The sequence below is a fragment of the Crinia signifera genome, chromosome 5 (assembly GCF_055691185.1).
Source record: "Crinia signifera chromosome 5, ASM5569118v1, whole genome shotgun sequence".
Lineage (NCBI taxonomy): Eukaryota > Metazoa > Chordata > Amphibia > Anura > Myobatrachidae > Crinia > Crinia signifera.
Window position 1 is genome coordinate 79556032 of NC_139221.1, and position 21253 is coordinate 79577284.

Here is a 21253-nt window from a genome sequence, read left to right on the forward strand (position 1 = left end):
TAGGGAGCCGCTCCTCTGGTCCCACACGTAACAAGCCGGGACCAGAGTGCAGTGAATATATGAATGTCTAATGAGCGGCTACCGGCTACCGGCCCCCTGCTGGCGACTGCGTAAAAAAAGAAAATGCCCCTTCACAGAAAAAAAATCTGATTTTTTTGGACACCAAAACCCCCCCCCCCAAAAAACCCTTTATGTTAAAAGATCACTTTCCAGTTCACCTTAAAAAGATGTCGAATGCAAAATGGTGAATCATGGCAAAAATCAGGGAGAAAGCAGTTCGCCATCCTAGCATTGAATACACTCTCGGCGAATCCCAGTGAAAACCCCATTGAAATACACCAGCGAATTGCAGCGAGCATGAAACGGAGAACTGGCCGGCACTCACTGTTCGCTTTCGGTGAACAGTGAACATTGAATAGGGTGAATCATATTTTCAGTGAAAAAAATTAAAAAAGGGAATTGGGAGCATTGAATACTTGCCTTAGACTTCACTTCCTGACTTTCCATTGGAGCATTTTTACCAACCTTGCTGCCCCCTCCTCCTTGTACTCTGTTGTAGGTGGCAAAGGGGGGCCTACAGGGAAAGCAGGGGACATGTCCACCTTCCCGGTTTTTGTGATTTATTTATAATCTGTTTTTCACTTTGCCTAATGTCTTCAGTGTCTCTGGTTTAGAAATAGGATCCCTTCTCCTAACTGGCATAGCATCTGTCTATTACTTGCAGTTCCTCTAATTAGGATGACTGCAAAATTGCAATTTGATATTAGATTAAAATTGAATTAATACTATATAACGATCTCTTAATTTCTATGTCCATAGATATAGGATTCCTTAATGCCATAAGAATTATTTATATACAGGTACACCACCGATTATCCGGCACCTGATGGTCCAGGATCTCTTTTAATCCAGACACATCAGGTGCCAGGGAGGAGTTAGGCTGCAGGGAAAGTTAGGCTGCAGGAGGGCTCAGTTAAGCCCCAAACACACGGGGCGACAAGTGCCTCTTGCTAAGCAATACTGCTTAGTACACATCGCTTGGCATGATAGCTGAAGCACACAGCAATGCACCAGTGTTTGCTGAGCAATCTGTGCAGACCAGTGTTCTCTGGTGAGAACACTGGCGATCTGACTAGATCTAGTCAGGCGATAGTGATGCATGGGGCCGTGCATCACCATCGTTAGGAGGTGTACACACAGGGCGATGTGTTCTTAATTTGTCAGCAATCTAGTCAGATTGCTTAGAAATAGCCCTGAAATCGCCCCATGTGTATACCCCATAAATTCAAGGGGTAGAGTTACAGTAGGTTGTGAGGGAGGGGGGTTGTCAGGCTGTGGGAGGTTTTGGTTTTGTTGCTGTGGGGGGGACAGTCAGGCTGCAGGAGTGCTCAGGAAGGTTGCAGTAGGGTTAGGTTGAGGTGCCCATACACTGAGGCGATTTGGTCCAATTTCGGCCGATTGCGACCAATCGGTCCGTTAAATGGGACCAAATCGTCCCTCCCTGAAATGCCGTCGGGTCCGATGCGCGGTCCCATGCGCATCGGACCCGACCAGGTGGTCGGACCGGTAGGCTGTCCGACCACCTGTTCCTCCTGGCGGCGAGGCGGGCGGGAAGCAGGGACGCATGCGATCCATTACAAAGGATTGCAACGTCCCGGCGGCTCGCAGGCTGTCGGGTGTCGACATCGCAGGCAGTGTATGGCCACCTTTAGTCTGTAGGAGAGTCACGCTGTATGAGATTATGGTTTAGGTAGTGTAGGGGGGTGGGAGGGATTAGGGAAAGTTTTTAGTATACTGCGCTGTAAGTACCACCGATAACTAGGCAAAATGAATAATCTGGCACAGTGCTGGAACCAAGGATTTAAGATTATCAGTGGTCTACCTGCATTATCAGGTATTTAGATAGGACACATAGAGTACTCTATTTTTCAGTCATTCAGTGTTTTCAAACCCCGCAGCGCTTCCCCCGCTGCGTCCGGTGGATAGTGCTAGTTATTTCCGTCACTGCAGGGACCCCGCCAACTTAATACACAGCGCCGCAGGGATCCCTCTGACTGTGGCTTGCAGACAGCGCCGCAGGTACCCCCACACCGCACGGACCCCCATGCCCGCTCCCCGCTGCACCCACAAGGACGGGGGAGCTGGGGGCGTAACAATAGTGCCCACAGACCCCCCGGCGCCCACACTTAGTCAGCACCTCCACGCCACTGGAGGAAACCCATGTAAATGTAAGAAGAACACACAAAGTCCACACAGATAGTACCTTGGTCAGGAATTGAACTCATGACCTCAGAGCTGCAAGGCAGTAATGCTAACCAGTACACTAACCAACCATTCCTACTATTAAATAACTATTTATAGATAAGAAATTATTCAGAGCTAATATATTTATATCTAATTTGCAGATTCTTCATATGTGTAAAAGGTTATGACATAGTTGCTGCATTATTTAGTATAAGTTTGTGAGTTGTGATGTGTTCTCGTTGGCAGAGAACGAGTCAATATTGCTGTGTACAGCTCTGCGGCTGTTGGAGCTTTTATCCTCTCAGTGCAGTAACTGCTGATAGCACAGACAAGCCAGATTGCTAAGGAGCATAAAGCATTACCTCCCCTGGAAGATCCTGTGCTGCTGCTGCTGAGATGTGCAAGATGTCTTTCAAGGCAAGTAATGTTAATCTTACATTCAGAGATGCTGAAATAGATGGTAACTCCTGAGATAAGGGTTCTCCTGGCTCACAGGCCTTGTTCTGGAATAGCACAGTACAGAAAGAAGCTCTTGCAGGCCTGGCTGGAGTCACAGTCACTTTTATTATGCTGCAGAAATGACCCAGCAAATATCTTTAGTGTTATTAAAAGAAAACACTGGGAACACTATTGTGCTATCACATAAATGGTTAGAACTGTCAGTTTTGAATACAGTAGTTGTAATGTAGGTGTTTCTTTGTGTTTGATTCATTAGACCAGCCAATAATCCTCTAGGAATAATAATACTAATGACTTATAGTTATGCTGTTTTTATATAATGTTATTTATGTTATTTTATTTATGTTATGCCATCATTTACTAGACATATATTTCATTATTTGTCCTTTGTTTACATGCGTCGGAGTTGTCTGTAATGATCAAAGCAAAGTTTGCAGCAACATCATCATGCAGAAATGTATTGCAGGCATTTAAGCACTCCTAAACTCTTTCTGCCTGTTATTTTTCTTATTGAGTCTGTTTCTTCTAGTGACTTTTTATGGAGAGCAATGTGAAGTATTCTGGGTACTTGTGTATTATCACAGTGCCCACTACGGCATTTGCGTAGTGGGCTTTTCACGGTAGTGAAATCGCATCGCATGACATATTGTATGGCATGCGATGCGATTTTAATATATAATGAATTCACTGCTCTGTGTCAGTGAATCCATTAAAAAGATAGGGTGCGATAAAAAATCGCATCGCATGCCATTATTGTATGACATGCGATGCGATGAGATATCGGTTCTGATGGAACTATAATAATGCCATTTAGGGGGACATTTACCAAAATGGATTCGTAGAAAAAAGGTGTATTCGTAGGGAGAAATACACCTTTTTTTTACGAATTTGTATTTTCGGGATTTACAATCCCAAAAATACAACAATTCGTATTCCTAAAGATGGAACATTCGTATTTGTAGTTACAAATACGAATGTCTACACCATCGATAGAATACGACAGAAATCACCATTCAAAAGAATGGTGGTTTCTGATTTACTAAGCAGCCGTATGGATAATACGGCTGCTTAGTGGTGTAAAACACCCACGCAAATACGACAGGAAAATAGAACACCATTTTCATGTCGTATTTGCGTTTTTGCCTGCACGGATCAGTCAGATCCGTGCAGGCTTCGGTGTAAAAAAATAGAAAAAAAAATAAATTAAAAAAAAAAACGGCGTGGGGTCCCCCCCACAGCCGAAACCAGCACCAGGCTGACAGAGCCTGGAGCCGGTAATTAAAAATCAGGGAACCCGACAAATAGGGGTTCCCCGATTTTTAACAACCAGCCCCAGGCTCCTGCTCTGGGGCTGGTTCCCAAAATACGGGGGACAAAATGACTAGGGGTCCCCCGTATTTCAAGAACCAGCCCCAGGCAAAACCAGCCAGCGGGTAATGCCACAGCCGGGGGGAGACTTTTTATGCAAGTCCCCCCGGCCAAAGCATTAACCCTACCGACCAGTCAGCCTGGCCAGGGGCCCTGGGGGAGTGGGGATATTCGCAGCCCAGCAATCAGGTAAATGCTGCCCCACCAGAGCCAAGGGGGAAATCCATTCGGAAACACTCAGTATAGATTTACTCAGTGCTGCGATGACCGTGGGTAGATCTGGGCTGCTGGTGACATCAGAGTCCCTCCCTCCTAACGGCTGGGCCCACCTGTATTTTTTAGTGGAACCTCTCAGAACACACCAGGGTGCCATCTCCAAATGCTGGCTGGCTGTCAATCATCTTGCGAATGGCCATCGATGGCTAGCCATTGCTGACTTTGTTTGCATGTGCGTTTTTTTGATAATCAGCAGGGCTACAATTGCGAATAGGAATGAATAGGCCCCCATGTCTTTATAGTACTTCGCCAAACTGTTGCTATAAACTTGGAAGCATCGCATTGTTCAAAATGTTTTGGTATGCTGAAGGAATAACGGATCCGATACGTAATCCCGGCGGTCGGGATCCCGGCGGTCGGAATCCCGACACTGGAATCCCGACCGCCGAAATCCCGACATGGGGGGGACGTGGATCGCCCCCCCTTGCGGGCTCGCTGCGCTCGCCACGCATTGGGCCCGGTGCCTCGCTACGCTCGGCACGCTATTTTATTCTCCCTCTATGGGTGTCGTGGACACCCACGGAGGGAGAAAGTTTCGGGATTTCGGCGGTCGGGATTCCAGTGTCGGGATTCTGAACGCCGGGATCCCGACCTCCGGCAAATTGACCGCATCCCGGAATAACATTGCCTTTACTGGAGATAAGGAACACAGCACCAACCCTGAAAAACAGACCATACCTTTATTCCACCTCCACCAATTGTCACAGTCGGCATAATGCAGTTAGGCAGGTAATGTTCCCCTGGCATCTGTCAAACCCAGATTTGCCCAACTGACTGCCAAACAGAGAAACGTGGTCCACAGACCAGGTTTCCACTGCACCACAGTCCAGTCTTGGTGTGATTTACACCACTCCATCTGACGCTTGGCATTGGACTTGGTGATGTGAGGCTTGCATGCAGCTCCTCGGCCTTGGTAGCCCATTCCAATATGCTCCCACTGCACTGTTTTTGGGCTTACAATAATGTCAGCGGAACTTCAGAACTCTTTATCTATGAACTCAACAGAGTGTTGGTGAGTTTAATGTACCATGTGCCTTAAAAGTCCTTGACCCCGCTCTATGATTTTATGTGGTCTATCACTTGGTGGCTGAGTTGCTGTGGTTTCAGAATGCTTCTACTTTCTAATAATATCACTTCCAGCTGACTGGAATATTTTATATACATCTGTGGCAATGGGTCGGATTGAAACACCTAACTAACACCTGTCTAAAATTGAACTAGGAGAACCACAACTACTATTCTGAACACTGCAGCCTCGCTGGCCAGGACTCAAAGAGGAGTATCCTATTAGCCACTGCTATTAGGTTCGCTGGGGGCTATACATATAGCCACAATAAATGGCATTTATCAGGGATTATGCTTGTGGTGCCCAAGGCACCCTTTTGCAGCAGACAAAAACATCCTATAATTTGATAGGCCGATAGGCTGTTTGTATTGGCCAAAAAATTATTGCTGCTAATTGAATACCCCCTGTGAGCATGAATCAGCCAGGAACCAGGAGCAGCAGCAACAGACAGGACAACATCTTGCGCATTAGCCCACCCCTTGTCTCTGTATTCTATTGGCTAGTTAACTTTCTGCCTGACATGCCTGATGTGGAACTGACATAAGCACAACAGAACTGTAAAGCTGAGAAAATGATTATTCTTGGAATGTAGAAGTTGTGCATTATAACTTTATATACTGTATATAATAACTTTTGAAACAGGAAAATCAGTTTTTGAAAAGGACTCTTTAGTCAGAATCTTAAAACAAAACTTTCTTGAGGTTACCCTCCTATTTTAGAAAAATCTTCTGCATGTCCCGGGCTCCGACCACAGGTGAGCTCCCGGTAGCGGCATTACAATAGCACCGCAGACCCCGGCGCCCACACCTATAAAGCGCCTCCCCGCCACCGCGGGGTGTGTGGGGCTATTGTTACGCCACTGATATATATATATATATATATATATATATATACACAGGGCTATTTTTCAGCAGGAACCAGCAGGAACTCAGTTCCTGAACCTCTAATTAAATATGACCTCATCAGGAACTGGGTTCCAGAATCTGTTCTGGCCTTTCCTTAAGATAAGTTTTATTTTAAAGTCCCCTGTGAGGGCCTCTGTTTCTAAATACAAAGTTCCTGGACCTATTTTTCCAGAAAAATAGCACTGTGTGTGTGTATATATATATATATATATATATATATATATATATATATATATATATATGGTACTTGTGTAGTTTCACGGCGCCTGCATGGCGCCGTGCGTCTGAGTCCCCTTGTGGGGCTCGCTTCGCTCGCCCATGCTGCGGGCTCGGTGGCTCGCTACGCTCGCCACGCTATTTAAAATCAACTCCATGCCAACATGGATAGTGGAGGTATGAACTATCCATGTTGGCATGGAGTTAAGTTACTTTTTTGGACATATTTTGTGGCGAGCGTACACCCGGAAGTAGCATGGCGCCATGCTGGCGCCGTGAAACTACACAAGTACCATATATATATATATATATATATATATATATATATATATATATATATACAAGTCTGTGGGGGCGGCACTCCACTGTGGTAGTCACAAATATGCAGTACTTGCTGAAAATCTGGTGCCCTCCGTTGTCAGGGATGCTGACCATATGCAGGGTTTGGGGGGACGGTGGCACTCAGCAACAAAGAAATACACCAGGCAGGATTAGTGAGCCAACGTTTCGAGGCGCGGCGGCCTCTTTATCACCTTGATAAAGAGGCCGCCGCGCCTCGAAACGTTGGCTCACTAATCCTGCCTGGTGTATTTCTTTGTTGCTGAGTGCCACTGTCCCCCCAAACCCTATATATATATATATATATATATATATATATATATATATATATGATTTGCTCATTACCTGCACTGGCACTCTTGGAATAATAAGGATCTACATTTTTAACTATCCAAACAATTACATTTCCAGACTGTCTGCCACAGGTGCTTTTCATTATATACTTAGTTATAACAGCAATTGCCCCTGTACTTTGCCAGGCAGCGGACTATTAAAATGCGTAGTTTTTTGTTAAAGTTCCATGTGTTGCACATATTGTTTAATATTAGAAGCCTGTTATGTAATAACACAGAAAAGGAGCATACCGTTTACAGACAATAAACAAATGTGTCCCTAAAAAAAAATTAACCCCACAATTCAATACACATTACAGCTTAAATGTAAGTAGTGAGAACTTGATCAACGTACTACTAGGGGCTGTTGGCCAAAGATGGAGATGAGTATGCAGACGAAGATGGTAGCTGAGTGTTTGAGTATAGGAGAGCTGTGAGTGAAATGTGAAAAGAAGAGGGCTTTGACCACAGGAGGGAAGAGGGCCCTGCCCTGTAGAGCTTACAATCTAATAGGAAGGGAAGAATGACTGCATGAGGTGCAAGCAAGAGGGAGGTGGCTAGTAAGTAGGCAGAGATGGTCAAAGGCATGTGGCAGGGGTTGAAGGACAAGCCTCAGAACTAAGTTACGCAGCACTCAAAGGGTTAAACACAGGGGAAACCTTAAAGTTAGAGCTCCAGAGTTCTCAGATTCTGGAAGACCAGCTTACCAGCTAAAGACCTTTCTATTGCAGTTTTATCGCAAATGTAATTCAAATTATAACTGACTGACTGAAGCTGAGTAAAAACCTAAAGATTTATCTATCCAATCTGTCTGGTGGGAACAAAAATCTGATAATATAGGGGAGCAAATGCCAATCAACCATTTGCTCCCAAATGTGTGCGCAGCTTGACTGATTGGTGTATTGATTGATTAATTGATTGTGCGATTGATTAAGTAGGCAAAAAAGGACAACAGTGATAATAGAAGTGACATCATTTGAAATAAAAAAAATGCTATGGTTATGTACAGTAAGGCAGCAAGAGTTAATTTGTTTCTTCACTTTAACAAACATCAAAGACAATGTACTCCGAGTGGAATCAATGTGCAATTATGGCTCTCACAAGTAAACATTTATCAGGTTTTAACATGTTTATTTAACTAGGTTTAACTTTTTTCAAGATACAGGTTTGGTGTTCTCACTGTCACGCAAATCCTTAGCTTGAGTTTTACTGGCTCAGGGGAGTCTGTCTGGTCCGCGTGAAGTGGAACTGGACCTGTTCAGATCTGTTATAAAAAATAAAAAAAACTTGGACGAGCATTTTACCTTCCAGTAAATTAAGCAAGGTTTATTTTATAGTGATGAATGTCTCATTCTGAAAGTAAGGCATTTAACATGAACAAATCTTAAAAACCACCCATTGTGTGCCAAAATATTTTTTCTATTGTTTTGCAAATCTATTGAATTAAATGTTTTCTTTTGCCTTTTAAATCAGGATGCCATGAAACTAATATGGCGCTATTATTTTACACAGAAGGAAACGCCCCTTGCCAACGCTGCTTTCTGGGCTGCTCGGAAAGGAAACCTGGCTCTACTCCAGCTGTTGTTAAACAGCGGCCGTGTCGATGTGGACTGCAGAGACAGTGTATGCCCTTCACTTGTGTATGCCAAGAATTCCAGATCGCTATCTACATCTCCAGTATGGCACAGTGGCCAGACAACAGGCCTGTTATTATTCGTCCGGTGTTAATATATAAAAATGGTTACAAAGGCGCAAAGATATAATAATACATTTTTGGTTTATATGTAAATGAATGTAATGAGCAATTGACAAAAGAGAATGGTAGAACCTATTGCAATAGGATGGCCATTAGTAGTTCTTTTATCCATGGTAAAGGAACACGTACTCACGTTCAGGGACATGTATCAACCCTCAGAGAGAGAGAAAAGGTGGAGAGAGCTAGAGTATTAGCCAATTAGCTCCTAACTGCTATTGAAAAATATCAGCTGGGAGCTTAATGGTTGGTACTTTATCTCTCTCAACAAAGTTTGATACATCTAATCCCTTAAATTACACGTTGATATGAGATTTATAGAGGCTTCCATATTCTAGACAAGGCTTCAGATGCTTAATTCTTTCAAATATTCATTGATTTAACTGATGTATTCCTGTTTCCAGTTCTATGAATAAAGCAGATTTATTAAAGCTTGGAGAGAATCAAAGTGGAGAAAGATAGACTACCAACCACTCAGTTCCTACTGTAGCTGTCATTTTTCAAACATAGGGGCAGATGTATTAAGCCTTAACAAGACATAAATTCAAGGATGATAAGGAGAGATAAACGCCCATCCAATCACATACTTAAGGAGCCCTCACATACTTAAGGAGCCCATACACGCTCCATTGTGGTCCGGCTCCGTTCTGTACTATTCAATACTCCCGCGCATCACATAGTACGGTACAAAATGTGCTGCATATACTTTTTGTACTAGCTACACATCGTATCGGATCGCAGTGCATGCACAAGGCATGCAATCCGATACGATGTGTACTTTAAAAGTACATAATGGAGCCGCAAAACGGAGCGTGTATGGGCTCCTTAACTGCCATGTTACAGGCTGTGTTTGAAAAAAGTCAGTAAGGAGCTGATTGGCTGGACGTTTATCTCTCCTTATCACCCTTGCATTTATCTCTTGTTAAGGCTTAATACATCTGCCCCAATGCTTGTAACATGACAGAAGCTGATTGGTTTGTAGTTTGGGGTTTATTCACTTAGTTTATACAAAGCAAGTGGATATTAATATTTTCACCTCCATTTGTTTAAATCACGGATATTTCCGGATTACTTCTCAGTCCTAATCTGGCATACTGTTCCCATAGGCTAATGTAAAGTCCTAAATTCATTAGATTTTAAAAATATAAATTGTTCATAGCTTGACTGGTGACCATCTTTCACTCTCTGCCTTATGGGAAAGACTGTGAAAGACTACCATTTGCAAAGAGTTATCCCTCCGACACTGTTCAGCATCTTCAGTCTTATATCTCCATAACTGTCCTGATTTTTACGAGTCAGTCCAATTTTTTGGGGAACTTCCCACTGACAGGATGTTTGCTAGCAAAGCAGCAGTGAATCGATGTTGTGCACATGTGGCAGCATCTGTTTACGAGAGACAGAGGGGTCAATGTACAAAAAATGGAAGTTCTATTGAAGATGGGATCTATTATCTTCTAGACGTGCTTAATAAATAAGAAGTAGAATCTGATTGGTTGCCATCTTCAATAGAACTCCCATCTTAGTAAATTTACCCCAGAAGGGAATGACCAAGAGCTCACAGCGCATGGCATGCCTTCACAATGACTTAAAATGGATGTGTGGATTGTGACAGTGAATCCATGCCTCCTTGCATTTGGGTGGTTATTGAAGGAAACTTCAGTGACCTCAATGTGCGTAACTTGCATTAAACACATAGGGCCAGATGCACTAAGCTTCATAAGTGATTAAATGGGGAGTGATAAACAGCCAGCCAATCAGCTCCTGCCTGACATTTTTCAAACACAGTCTGTGACATAGCAGGTAGGAGCTGATTGGTTGGTTGTTTATCACCAGTGGTGTAACTATAGTCCCGCAGCCCCCTGCAGTGACGCGGAGGCGCTAAGAAGGTGTGGGCGCCAGGGGGGTCTGCGGGGCTATAGTTATCCGCTGCTGTCTGCCCCTGCCCCTACCACCGGCCAGTACCTCTTGCCACCGGCGCTTCTGTCGGGTCCCGGCTCCTGTAGCTAATAAAAAGGGACAGTCAGAAAATGGCTGCCCCCATACAGCAGACCATTTTTAAGGTTGCTAGAGGAGGCCGCCGCCTATTCTAGCATCCTCAAAAACTGTCTGCATTATGGGGGCAGCCATTTTCTGAGTGTCACTTTTTATATACTGCTGCAGGAGCCGGGAGACTGAGAGCCGGGACCTGACAGAAGCGCCGGCGGCAGGAGGTACCGGCTGCAGGGGGAGGGGGGTTTGGTAACCACAAAGAGGGGGGGGGGCACTGTCCGAATTGCGGCAGGGGGGGGTGCAAATTGAATAGTTACGCTACTGTTTATCACACTCCATTTTATCACTTTTGAAGCTTAGTGCAAATTCGGGGTGGGTGCTGACGTTATGTGACGTCAGCTGCCCGCCCCGAGCAGGCATCAATACGCCTGCTTTGCAGGGGTACAACCAGCATTTTCATGGGCACACCCACCATTTTTTTTGTGGGCGTGCCCATTAAACGCTGGGTGTACCCCATAACGAATGGGTCTGAATAGGCCCCAATGTTTTAATTTACCCCTATTTTCACTCAGGAGAAATGAACGTACAAATCCTGCTGTACTTTTATGTTATGTGTTCAATGATTTCAAAATGAATATTTCAGTTAACAAAGTATGAAAATCCTGTGTTATCATTATGCCTATGGAAACATACTGTATGCAGGTCCATTTCCTGCGGTAACCATGACATTTTTCCTATGTGTAATATGTATATAAGATCCAAGTGCATTATAAATGCATAGTTGGTTTACATTTGATTCTCATCATGAATTATTTTCAGGCTTGTATTCCAGCTGCATGAGTTTTCCAAGCTCTCAGCAATATGGGCAGCTGTAGGGATCGCAGGATAGCTGGCATGCTCTCACAAACACCTTTTGGAAAGGAAAAGGAGATTGAAATGTTTTGGCTCATAACGTGTTTTGTGTGAGACTGTGAGTCACAAAATTTCTCTGCCATGGAAACTCTATCCACCCATCTAATCTCACATGTTCTTCTTATCTCATAAGTGGGGAGGCTTTGTTAGCTGTCTCTGTCCCTCAGAACTCTTCTAGTGCTTACAGCAGTGACAGCGAGGTCTCTTCCGAATAATCTCAGCTGCAGCACACAGCACAGTCATTTTATAGCCCATGAGGGCACCTCACAGGAAGTGAGTGGGTAGGAGGAAATCAATCCATATCTTCCTCTTAACGTCCCCCTAGAGGCTTTTAGGGAGGTCCATTACTGATAAATTATGTTTTTGTTGGAAACTGATTCCTATTCTATTTCTGGGACCAGCATTTCTTCCACAGACCCACATATTGAGATTTCTCACACCTACATGCAAAGTACAACATTCTATGCTGTTCCATTCTGTTCTTTGTTCTAATGCTTTTTAATTGTATCCCAGAGGGCACTGACATGTACAATGCCAAAAGACATCAAGTTAATGCAAACCGCCATACTACAATATGGCGCTGATTGTAGGATCAGCAAATAGCATGACTCCCAACTGTCCTGTCCTGTCTTTTTTGGGACTGACCCACTTCCCGCCCCGGGGCCAGCAGTGCCTCTTCTTAGAGGCAGAGGGGATGGGGGCATGGCCAGCAGCTTACACGTCACTGGCGATGCCCCCCAAAGTGATGGGAAAAGAGGGCGGGGCTTGTAAGATCCACCTGGTCATGCCCCTCTGACATAGGTCACACCCTTTTTTGGCCATGCAGGTGTCCCGATCAAGGGGACCATAAAGTTGGAAGGTATGAAATAGGGGCTTTAGGTGATGGGCATATATGATCAGACATTGGGGGTTATTCAGGGATGAACGCTGTTGTGCGAATTCGTATGACAATCGAGTTGTCAATGACTGTACATGAGCGATGCCAAACAGCTACAAAAATCATAATTTTTTTATCTCAATCCCTTTCAACTTGACTGACAGAAAGCCGGCATTTGTGGGGGGTAACTACTGCTTGCGGGGAATGCCAGGAAAATGCAGGCGTTTTCAGGGAGGATGTGTGATGCTCCAGCCTCGATCAGCTTGTCTGTATCACACACTTGCAGAAGGGTCAGGGTTAAGCACAGACTGCACACACTGTACAATATCATTCCATGGTGAGTACGTTGTGAATGGATTTGCAGCTGTATGACGATCGGCTACTCCCAGACTTGCACAGGGCAGGTTTTCACTCTGTCTGGGCACCACCACTATCTGATCGCAGGCCCCTGCAAAACCGCTCAGTAATCAAGTCTGAATAACCCCCTTTGTTTGATTTGACCATTCCATAAGTAATGTATCTGCAGTAAATTACTCAATAACCTACACAAATGTAAACATCTATAAGCGCTGCGGAATCTGTGTGCGCTATATAAGAAACTGTAAATAAATAAATAAATAAATAAGGGTATTTTAATGGTGTGTAGTCCACATGACCTCTATAGGGGGGGAATTCAATTGGTGTGTGCATCAGTGATCACAAGATGGCGCTGGACAGAGCAAATCAAGTGTTGCTTCATCGGTGGGCTGACATTAATGTTATATTGTTCCATCATTTTGACAGTCTGGTAACTCGTTGTCACAAACCTGGTTATTTGTTGCTCTGACTATCAGCCTATGCATGTTTTCTTAGAGCATTCACAGCTTGGATCAGTTCAGTCTGCACCTATGCTGTCAATCATGGTGTGTGAGACTGTGCTCAGCTCCAGTCCAGTTCCTGGTCATTCTCTGGTCAGGTCTGCAGTACTCTGCAGTTCTCCAGCTCCGGTACAGTACTTGGTCATTTTCGTCAGCTCTACAGTACTCTGCATTTCTCCAGCTCCCATCCAGGTCTTGGTCATTCTCCGGTCAGCGCTACAGTAATGCATCTGTTCTTCAGATCTGCTCAAGTTCCTGGTCAGGCTCCGGTCAGCTCTACAGTGCTCTGCAGTTCCTCAGTCTGGTCCACTCTGCCTGATATATTCCGGATCCTATCTTATTGCCAAATCAGCTATCTTAAGTTTTCCAGTGTTATTTCTGGCATCCTCGGATCCTGCCTTATTGCCAAGTCAGCTATCCTATGCTTACCTGTATTATTTATGGTATCTCTGGATTCTGCCTTATTGCCAAGTTGGCTAGTTTTAGTTTATCTCGTATTAGTCTGGTATTCTTTGGATCCAGACCTCCCAGAAAGAGAGTTACTTTCTTCCTCTATCCTAACTGTGGGTACTTCTAACGGGGGGCTTTGACCTGTTGTCCAGATGTAGCTAAGCCCAAACTCCCTTGCGGGGGGGTCACTGATGAATACCGCTGGGCAGTTAGACTCGAAGACCCCATCAAGGAGACTATTCACCACCCACATCAGGTTAGTTTATGTATAAGTCCTACTTATTGTCTGCCATGTTCCCAGCCTCTCGTATTCTATGGGCTCCAAGTCAGCAACCAGAGTATACCCACTGCGGTCACGACTTAGTTCACAACATCCACAGTTGTGATACTCTGTTCTATAATACTTTGTAGGGGCTATTTATATGCAGCAGTATGGAATACCTTTTTTGAAGCAATTTAGGTACTTGTGAGTTATCCGGGCGTCCGATTTTGTACTTACGATTTGCATGCGATTTGCATGCGATATCGCATACGATATCGCATACGATATCGGATACGATTTGCGATTTACATACGATTTACATGCGATTTAGCATGCGATTTGCATAAGATTTGCTATTCATTTCATTACCCCACTATCCCCAAAGTGTGTCTATCAACGTGAACCCGAAGCGTGGCGAGCGCAGCGAGCCCGCGAGGGGCGGCGGTACGCGTCCTCCGACCTTTTCATGCCCTACTATCCACTAGGGCGTGGAGTGAGAATAGAATAGTGTGGCGAGCGCAGCGAGCCACCGAGCCCGAAGCGTGGCGAGCGCAGCGAGCCCCGCGAGGGGACGCGGACACCTGTGAAGCCCGCAAGGGCACGCAGATACCTGTGAAGGTGTCCGCGTCCCCTCGCGGGGCTCGCTGCGCTCGCCACGCTTCGGGCTCGGTGGCTCGCTGCGCTCGCCACACTATTCTATTCTCACTCCACGCCCTAGTGGATAGTAGGGCATGAAAAGGTCGGAGGACGCGTACCGCCGCCCCTCGCGGGCTCGCTGCGCTCGCCACGCTTCGGGTTCACGTTGATAGACACACTTTGGGGATAGTGGGGTAATGAAATGAATAGCAAATCTTATGGAAATCGCATGCTAAATCGCATGCAAATCGCAAATCGCATGCGATATCGCATGCGATATCGCATGCGATCTACTACCAAAATCGGACGCCCAGATAACTCACAAGTACCGCAATTTACCAATAGTCGGGTACCAGAAAACATGTTCTGCAATACAGGACACATCCGTGACGTAGAATCACAGTTGGAAGAGAGCCTCGTTTTCTGTAATGCTGGGATCCCGTAGTAGTGGAGTCTTATCATAGCGCCACCTCTGACATGACCCTCCAGAATGAGCTACAGTACTGCGCATGCGTGGTGTCACCACATGGCTTCAAGCTCCGCCCTCCATAGTGGAAGGACATTCCCCTAAAAGTTTCAGAATGTTAATGGTGAGACTGTTATATACTACTGTGCCACCTCACCACTGCTTGCTAAACCACATGCTCTCCACAACCACTGATATATTGCCTACATTACTGTATTTGTGTGGTTAATAAACCAATTCTGATTGAGTTATTCACTGTGTGGACTGACATCATCACACACCGCTGCTGACTATATCAAAATGTAATGATCTGCCAATAGTCTCTATGTTGATAGTAAAGATAGCAAATGATGCATACTTGCCTACTCTGCCACAAGTGATGGGAGATTTACAATTTTCGTGCAGTTCCCCACATCCGGTTGGCAGTGTACACTTCAGTTTACTTGTGTAGCGGACAGGATGAGGAGATCATACATTGAATTTGGTGCAGTATGAGGGGGTGGGGCTAAATTATACATTTAGCCTGGCTACTCCCTGTGGGTGGCTCCATTTTGGGGGCGGTGCTTAATGATGTGTGGCTTGGACCTGACTCAGGCACTGGTAGGCAGCATTTTCCAGAGAGATTACAATTGTAGGCAAGTTTGACATGATGTCATAAAAATAGCAATTTTTTTATTTTCTCATTTTTCATTTTCTTTTTTACAGACTGGGGCTACAGCCTTGATGGTAGCGTCTTATGCTGGTCATATGGAGTGTGTACAGGAGCTGGTCTTACAGGGAGGAGATATCAATCTCCAGAGAGAGGTACCGTAAGTAGGTCCTATACACAGTATTGAAATATATAGCAATATACAGTATGGTACAGGTACACCACTGATTTTCCAGCAACCGTCGGTCCGGAACCTCTTTTAATCCGGACAATATTGCTTTGTCCGGATTAAAAGAGTTTAAGGACCTCTTTTAATCTGGACAAAGCAAAAGCCGGAACACTTTCTGCGCATGGGCCTTATTCTGGTTGGTGCGGCCGGGCCGTACGCGTACGTTCCGGGGTTTTTCATGATCTGCGCATGCGTACATTCGCTAATGCGCAGGCGCGAACACTCCACAACGCTTACGGACGGGTCTCTCCGTGCGAAAAAACCTGTACGCGAGAGTACGGGCATTGGGGGCGGCATTGGGGCGTGTTGAGGGGAGCGGCCGAAATAATGAGGGAAAATGGGTGTAAACATGGGCGTACACGGGGGTGTGCACCAAAAATGAACGGTGCTACTACCGCACGATCGACTAAAGCACCGTTCATTTCGGACACAAAACAGGCGGCCGCCAACCGCCACCTCAGACCACCCCTACAGATACCGCATGCCAGCGTGCGCCTGGGTTTGCTAATTTACGCTGATTACTACTCAAACACATACACCTGAATGTAATAACCAATGCTGCAGTCTATTAAGTCCAAACCATGATTTCACTACCTGCAAGCCACACACACAGCACGCAAACACATTGGAAGCTTATCTTTCTATACTTCTCGACATTTAAAGGTTTGTTTAATTTAACGTAAGAATCTTTTTTAGACCTGCTTATATATGCTAAGGTAGGTATTTGTTAAACAGTTATACACATTCACTACGTGCTTTCATAGACTTTACACAGAAGCACACTCAATCTACACAAGTCGACATGTGTCAACGTGTTCACTCTAATACAAACATAGGTTTTGTATTTATGATACAATAACATAAACCACATCTAACACCTACAAAGGATGTTTCAGCAATGTTTTAAGCCCATGCCCACTATTTTGCACATTAATTAATTCAATCAATTAATTAATTTTCATAATTATAGTTGAAAGGCAAGATTTGCAGGTCCATATATGTGAAGGGTATGCCAGCGTACACGGACGTACGCTCACTCTCACGAGCGGTGACATAAGCTGAGTTTTCTATTGAAAACAATAGGGACCCGTCCGTGCAAGCTGGCGTACGCTCAGATAGCTGCAAGAAGTCGGTGGGAAGACGGACGAGAGACGTCCGTAAACGGTGGCGTACGCTCAATTGTACGCCAGTTGTCGGAGTGTAAGGGCTGGTCCGTCCGTGTACGTTGGCGTACGCTCAATTGTACGCCACTCCCCTTCGACGTGGTTTCTGCCCGTACGTATGCGGCTGATTTGTGGGTGGACTTAACCCCAACGGCCGCGTACGGATAGCGTACGTTAATAGCGAACGTACGCACGTTTGGCCGCTACGATCAGAATAACCTCCCATGTGTGTAACACGCAATAGGCGCAAGTGTTAGTGAGTACAGCTTCTGCGGACACTGCAGGTGACACAGGAAGCATCATGGCGTCTGAGGTCAAATCAAGTACCGCACATCGGCGGAACACACAGCATGAGCAAGTGCCACTGGGTACAGCTTCCAAGGCCCCGCAGGTGACACAGGAGGCAGCAGTGGGGCTGATATGGCGTCCAAGGTCCCGGCAAGTACCTCACATGGGCGGAACACACAGCATGAGCAAGTGCCACTGAGTACAGCTTCCAAGGACACTGCAGGTGACACAGCAGGCAGCAGTGGGGCTAATATGGCGTCCAAGGTCACAGCAAGTACCGCACATGGGCGGAACACACAGCATAAACAAGTGCCACTGGGTACAACTTCCAAGGACACTGCAGGTGATACAGCAGGCAGCAGTGGGGCTGTTATGGCATCCGCAGACAGTTCAAGTGACAGTAGTGCTGCTATGCCTTCCAAGCACAGTCGTGGTACAGGTATAAAGCGTAACACACGAGTCTATATTGGTGCAGGCAGAAGTTGAGATATTACGAAAACTTGACCGTGGTGTGTCAGTGAAGAAGCTGTGTGATACATACAGTCTCGGTTCCTCAACAGTGTATGACATAAAAAAGCAAAGGGAGAAAATATTGCAGTTCATTGCAAAAAAATGAATCTAAGAAGCAAATGAGCATTAGGAAAACTATGAAAACTGGTACAAGCACTGAGCTTGATCGAGTGTTGCTGGAATGGTTTCGACAACCTCGGAATGATGGTGTAGACTTGTTGGGCATAATGGTACAGGAACAAACTAAGTTGTACCATAAAGCACTAAAACTTGACTATTATTGTGATTACACTGAAGGATTGCTGCATAGGTTTAAGACACGTCATGGAATTTCGAAGCGTAAAGTGTGAGGAGAAAAACGGTCTGCAGACCATGAAGCAGCTGAAGAGTATGTGGTTGAGTTTGCAAAGCTTGTGGCTGACAAAAACCTAGGGCTTTAAAAGGTGTTAAAGTAAATCCTGTAATTTATTGTGCAAATAAAAATGGATGGATTACCACCGAGTTAATGCTAGAGTGGTTTACAAAGTATTTTGAGGCAGAAGCCAGAGCACACTGCACATCTGTAGGCCTACCAGAGGACTGCAAAATCCTTCTTATCCTGGACAACGGTTCAGCGCACCTTAGAGCTGAACTGCTACGCAAAAATAATGTTTTTACAGCATACTTACCACCAAACTGTACATCTCTTATCCAACCACAGGTCAATTATCGCACACTTTTCATGAAACACATGCTAGATGTGGTGAATTCAGGAAAGCCTATTCAGTCATTTATTAAAGACTTTAACATAAAAGATGTACTTTGGTTTGTTGCAAGTGCCTGGGAGAATGTAAATCCGTTAACACTAAAGAATGGGTGGCATAAGTTGTGGCCTGCCATGGTGTTTGAAAATGCACTTGATGCCTTCACAGGATGTCGTCTAGCAAATGATAAAGAATGTGTTCTTGATTCTTGAATGTGTTCTTGATTTACTTGAATATGCAAAAAGATGTACTGGAACTGCTGCCAATGATTTATCAAGTAGGCTGCACGAAGAAAACCTGGCAGAGTGGATGGAGGTTGACGTTGAAATACCTGTTGTACGTTACTGGTTTTGAATCCTGAAAAAATCATTGAAAGTGATGATGGTGACAGTGGATAAGATGTAGTTGAAATCCCCACGGGTATTGACAAACTGATTGAGATGACAAGTGAGCTAATCAAAGGACTAGAACAACGTAACTTTGTGACAGAACAAGAACTAATGCATTTTGAATTGATGAAAGAAAAACTGTACAGGGAAAGGTCAAAACTTATGTAACAACCTCACCTGTCATGTCATGTTTAAGAAGCTATGTACGAATGTGCCTCATAGCAGAACATGTACTCTAACATCTCCAATTCCTCCAAGTTCTACAACAGGTCCCTATTCCCCAGGCATCCCAGATGCAACTGTCCCACCTGAAATACTTCAAGTCCAAGCTGATGATTAGGTTGGGCTGTGGGAGGTTTAGAGTTGGACTGTGGAGGTTTTATAGTTTGACTATGGAAGGTTTACAGTAGGTTGTAATAGGAGTTGGGCTGTGGAAGGTTTAGAGTTGGGCTGTGGAAGGTTTAGAGTTGGACTGTGGAAGGATTACAGTAGGCTATAATAGGAGTTGGGCTGTGGAAGGTTTACAGTAGGTTAGAATAGGAGTTGGACTGTGGAAGTTTTACAGTTGGACTGTGGAAGGTTTAGAGTAGGTTGTAATAAGAGTTGGGCTGTGGAAGGTTTACAGTTGGGCTGTGAAAGTTTTACAGTTGAACTGTGGAAGGTTTAAAGTTCAGCTGTGGAGGTATAGGGTAGGTTGTAGTGGGTGTTTGGCTGCAGGAGGGTTAGAGTTACTGTCATGTTGTAGGAGGCTTAGAGTACTGTACCTGTAGTGACTTTCATTCATACTGCACTGTTAATGTTTGTTCAAAATGTACCTGATACCTGTTTTGCTTATACAGCACGTAGTACACTGTAATAAACAGTTTTGCATACATTACTGTGTTTATTCATTCATTAATATTATGCTGTAGCATATACTTTACTATTTATTGCTTTAGAAATGTGATGAAGGTGTAAATATTAACATCCTTCGTTAATCTGGCAAAATCGATAATCCGGCACGGCACTGGAACCGGTGATGCTGGAAAATCAATGGTGCACCTGTATATGATAAAGTATATGGTTACATAAAGGTCAGCAAATCTATAGAGATGCCAATAATTTAATTAAGCCAAAAGCACAGTACAAAATACATCTCCCTAATTTCTTGTGTAGACTGCCCATTCTTCTTTCTTTCAAACATTTGCTCAAAACTCACATTTTCACTATAGCAGCAGCCCTCGGGACACACTCTATATATATTTCTCCTTATGCGTAAGACACTGACAGGGAACACATGTATCACGACTGGAATGCATCCTAAACTAGGTGACACGCACGGCCATCTTGAAATCATACCCAAACGTGGGGTTACACTTTATAGTGACGTTTTGAAGGCAACTGAGGTGGTGTACATCTAACAGGAGCCTTAACTAACACCTAAATATCCAAACCGCCGCATAATATAAGCGCAACATGCCTCTAAACACCGGAAGAGCCGTTGGAACGCACCGCAAACCGTGTGGAACGCACGGCCATCTTTGATTCCCTGAGAGCAGTAAGAAACAGCCTATCGGATGACCCGTTTTGGTCACATGGTACGCTGTATAATGACCACATTAGGTACCCGTACTGCTTGACACAGCTGTGCATTATGTAATTAGAATTGAAGTGCTTTATAAGGAACAAGTTGAACTAGTGTCAGTGTATCCTGACTCTTGTACTGTGAGGATGTCAATGCTGACCTGTCTTGACAAAGGCCACCTGGTGGCCGAAACGTAGACCTACAATTTCTGATTGGTAATGTACCCTGAATAAACTTTTCATAATTTTGGTGAGTGCCCTTATTGGAGTATCCAACCTTGCTATATATATATATATATATATATATATTTG

At 44.6% G+C, this 21253-nt stretch overlaps 1 protein-coding gene across 2 annotated transcripts in view; it reads left to right on the forward strand.

Annotated features, from left to right (window-relative positions):
* Positions 1–2520: 2520 nt before the first annotated feature.
* The window catches only part of ANKRD29 (ankyrin repeat domain 29), a 49553-nt gene continuing 30820 nt past the window's right edge, over positions 2521–21253 (forward strand). The window contains exons 1-3 of one of the 2 annotated variants that reach the window (XM_083187513.1): positions 2521–2661; positions 8718–8882; positions 16113–16211. In XM_083187513.1, the coding sequence (XP_083043639.1) occupies positions 2641–2661; positions 8718–8882; positions 16113–16211 (285 nt within the window). In that variant the 5' untranslated portion in view covers positions 2521–2640. The remainder of the gene's footprint in view (positions 2662–8717; positions 8883–16112; positions 16212–21253) is intronic. The other variant, XM_083187514.1, reaches the window with a different exon arrangement.